Source organism: Rhinopithecus bieti, unplaced genomic scaffold, assembly GCF_001698545.2.
Source record: "Rhinopithecus bieti isolate Rb0 unplaced genomic scaffold, ASM169854v2 scaffold_19708, whole genome shotgun sequence".
In the NCBI taxonomy this organism is placed as follows: Eukaryota; Metazoa; Chordata; class Mammalia; order Primates; family Cercopithecidae; genus Rhinopithecus; species Rhinopithecus bieti.
The window spans coordinates 2,577,757-2,581,601 of record NW_016810765.1 but is presented as its reverse complement, the minus strand read 5'-3'; the positions used below and the strand labels follow the sequence as shown (position 1 = coordinate 2,581,601).

The 3,845-nt window shown below is 33.7% G+C and overlaps 1 protein-coding gene across 1 annotated transcript in view; it reads right to left on the bottom strand.

Annotated features, from left to right (window-relative positions):
* VPS13A (vacuolar protein sorting 13 homolog A) overlaps positions 1–3,845 on the bottom strand; it is a 255,836-nt gene that overhangs the window by 141,704 nt on the left and 110,287 nt on the right. Inside the window, 1 exon segment of the mRNA XM_017892695.1 lies at positions 1,413–1,497. Coding sequence (XP_017748184.1) covers positions 1,413–1,497 — 85 coding nt within the window.

The following is a 3,845-nucleotide window of genomic DNA, read 5'->3' as shown; positions in this document are numbered from 1 at the left end:
AAAAAAAAAAAAAAAGAAACCAAGAATTGACATGGCAATTTCTGTTATTTAACATTTATCAATTTTTAAAGTCTTAAAAACATAGACATACACCTTTTCTTTCTAATATGGTCATTAAAAAGCAGATATTTGGTATCAGAATAGTTATAAATTTTTATATGTAAATGTAGATAATTATTAAGATGATTCTCCTTTAATAATAATGATATTTTAAAAAATGTTTTAAATATACTATAGCAAAATTTTCCAAATAACTAAAAAACACATTAGAAATTAAGACATCTATGAAGTTTTGTGGCACTTTTTAACTCACAGTCAAATAAAGATAATTAACTTATTAGTGGTCCCTGTCACTTTTTTTTTTTTTTGGATTCGGACTCTCGCTCTGTCGCCAGGCTGGAGGGCAGTGGCACGATCTCTGCTCACCGCAACCTCTGCCTCCTGGGTTCAAGCGATTCTCCTGCCTCAGCTTCCCTACACTACAGGTGTGCGTCACCACGCCCATTTTTGTACTTTTAGTAGAGACGGGGTTTCACCATGTTGGCTAGAATCGTCTCAATCTCTTGACCTTGTGATCCACCGGCCTTGGTCTACCAAAGTGCTGGGATTACAGGCATGAGCCACTGCACCCGGCTGGTCCTTGTCATTTTGAGTTCAACTTTATACCAAAAAAAATCCCATTGCAAAAACAACTTTAAGGAATTGTGCTATTTTAAGTAAATTTTAGTTAAAATTTCCTGAAAATATACAAATATTTGCTATTGCCTGAAATTTCTTATATGACTATTGAAGACCAAAATATGCCACTCGAAAACATGACTTTTTGGCATAAGGATTATTATACTAAGTCAATTATTTTGAGAAACAGCAGACAGGAAAAGCTCTGAAGACAGATCCTAAGTTTCCCTTTTGTAAGGGAAATTAACATTTATGAGAAATCTACCCTGTAAAGGTATCTTCCTTTCTGCTCCAGGGAAGATGACTCTTACTCACAAGACATTCTTATCAAAAGAGAAAACATTGACAAATCTGCGTAAGAAACTTTACCCTTGTGCACCGTATGTTTTCTGGTCGCCTTCCCATACACCTTGCCTCCCCAGCAACCCCTATCCCTGAAGCTCAAAACCTCTTTTCCTTTGTTTAAGTCCAACTGGTATATAAACCCAAATTTTAATCACCACCTTGAGTTACTCATCCCTGAGTTTCTTGCATGTACCCGTGAAATATGAATGCCAGTAAATCTGCTTGTTTTCTCATGTTAATCTGTCTTTCATTCATAGAACCTCAACCAATAACCTAGATTTTAAAAGGAAAAGATATTTCCCTTCCTCTGTGTGGTCCTTTGAGAAAATATGCCTCAAAACAGAAATTTTAATAAAGTAAGAAAATATCCTTAAGCAGTTTCATTTTACCATCTTCAGAAACAGATGGAAGTTCCAAGAGAGGAATTATTTTCTGTGAAATCTGTGATGTTCCCAAAGAAGTAGATGTTTGAATCTGAAAGAAAAGTAATTCACTGTTGATTAGCGCAAAAATGTTTATTCACCGCTTATTCCAAAGATGTTTATTCACCACTTATTCCAAAGATGTTTATTCAAAGTTCTACAACAGTTTTGACAAAAAGCTATCCAATTTGAATTAACTGAGAACATATCAGGTCTAAATTAGAAAATAAATTATAAAATGCAGATTTTAAAGAAGTAGTTTTACAATTTTAAGGCTAAATAAAAACTGTAGAACTGTTGTAATAATGTCCTTGATGACAGGCTTTGAGTAGAAAGAGATCTTATATTTTAACTCAACACAGTATTAAATCAGGACATCTGTGAGGAACACATAAGTCACAATACCTAAAGCCTCTAGAATTGGGGAATTCAGTTTTATTTTTAATCTCTGAAAGATACTTCAGGAAATTTACTTTTCTACAGTTTGGGGAAATAGAGCACATATAAAAACAAATTTTACAGTTTAAAAAATAATAATAAAAGACCCATCTGAATTTTCCAACCCAGCCAAGCAATAAAACATTACCATATCCTGACCTAGAAGCATCTTCTTATGTGTTCCTCCTGGAGCTCATTCCTCCTTGTCACGCTCCCTACCTCTCATCATGATCTTGCTTTTATTTAGTTGTTTGTACTACAGCACCTATGAATGATTATCTAAATAATACGTCATTTACTCCTGCCTCTTTCCAAACTGTAGCATATATGACATACATTTTCCCATGACTTCCTTCTTTTACAAAACAATGTTTAAATTTTAGCCACACTCATAGTTTACTGAATTTTACTGTGACACTGCATTGCACTGAGGAATAAACCACTACTTATTTGTCCACTATACTGTTGGTGAGCATTTGTGTTGCTTACAGAGTTTTGCTTTTGCTTGTATGCTTCTCATATATTCTAGATACAAGACTGGACTTGTAAAAATATTTTTGTAAATATTTTCCCCAAGAGGATGGTTAGATGGTTTGCCTTTTCACCTTTTTTTACAAAGTCTTTCAAAGAGCAGAAAAATTTAATTTTTATAAAGTCCAATTTATTTTTTTTCCTCCTGATATAGGTGCTTGTGGCTAAAACTTCCCCAAAGAGTAAAATTATATATGTTCACCTTAGCACTATCAAACCATTTTCATAAGTGGTGATAAGACATTATACTAACACCAGCAGCACAGTTTCAGTATCTCCATATCCTCACAATGCTTAGGGTGTTCGAAGATTTTAAATTATATCAGTCTCACTGGCCATGTCATTCTAGTTTTAGTTATAATTTCACAAATGCATAATGGTTACATATCATATCAAACACAAACAGCTTCCTTGGTTATTTGTGTTTCCCCTTCTGTGAAATCCTGCTCATTTTGGAAAGCAGCAGCAGCATTTTTTTTTTTTTTTAAAGTATGTTATAATCTACTACACAAAGTACATAAACTCTAAAGTTCAATACATTTTCAGAAAGTAAACACACTCAACCGACCAACTACCCAGGTCCAGTACGAAACATTACAAGCAACTCATAAGCCTCCCTTAAGCTCCTTGCAATCATTAGGCATCCCCCCAAAAGTAACAATTATGTTACCTTAATTTCAACTTTTAATGTTTTGAAATTTTTGTATCTCACATTTATTAGTGAAACTGGGCTATTATTTTCCTCTTCTATAATGTAGTTGTTAGGTTTTAGGAAACAAGTTTTGTTAAGCTCTTAAAGGAATTTGCAAGTAATCCTGCGTTCTATTCCCTAAAATACCCTGGAGTCTTGAGGGAAGCTCCCCCGATTCTCGATCACTGCCCATCACTGCTACATGTACTAGTATTTTTTTTTCCTGAGGAGTATTCTACATATGAATATACTATTTTTTCACATCCATTCACTTCTGGATAGACAATTGGGTTTCATGCAACTTTTTACTATTATGAATAACCCTACCATAAGAATTCTAGTTCAAGTCTTTTGGTGGGCATATGACTTCATTTCTCTTGGGTAAAAACCTAGGAGCAGAATTCCCAAGTTATATGGTAAGTATATACTTAACCTTATTTTTAAAATCTACCAAACTATTACAAAGGGTTGTGCTATTTTCAAGTTTCACAAGTAACGTGTGAGTTTTAAATCCTTGTCATGACAATACCTTGACATGGTATTATCTTTCTTCTCACTTTTAGCCATTCTAACCATTGTGCAGTAGTATTTCTATGTAGCTTTGATTTGCATTTTTCTGGTGAGTAACAAAGTCGAACATCTTTTCATGTTATCTGTTTAGTCATTTATTATTGAGCTGTTAGTCTTCTCATATATTCTAGATACAAGACTGGACTTGTAAAATATTTTGCAAATATTTT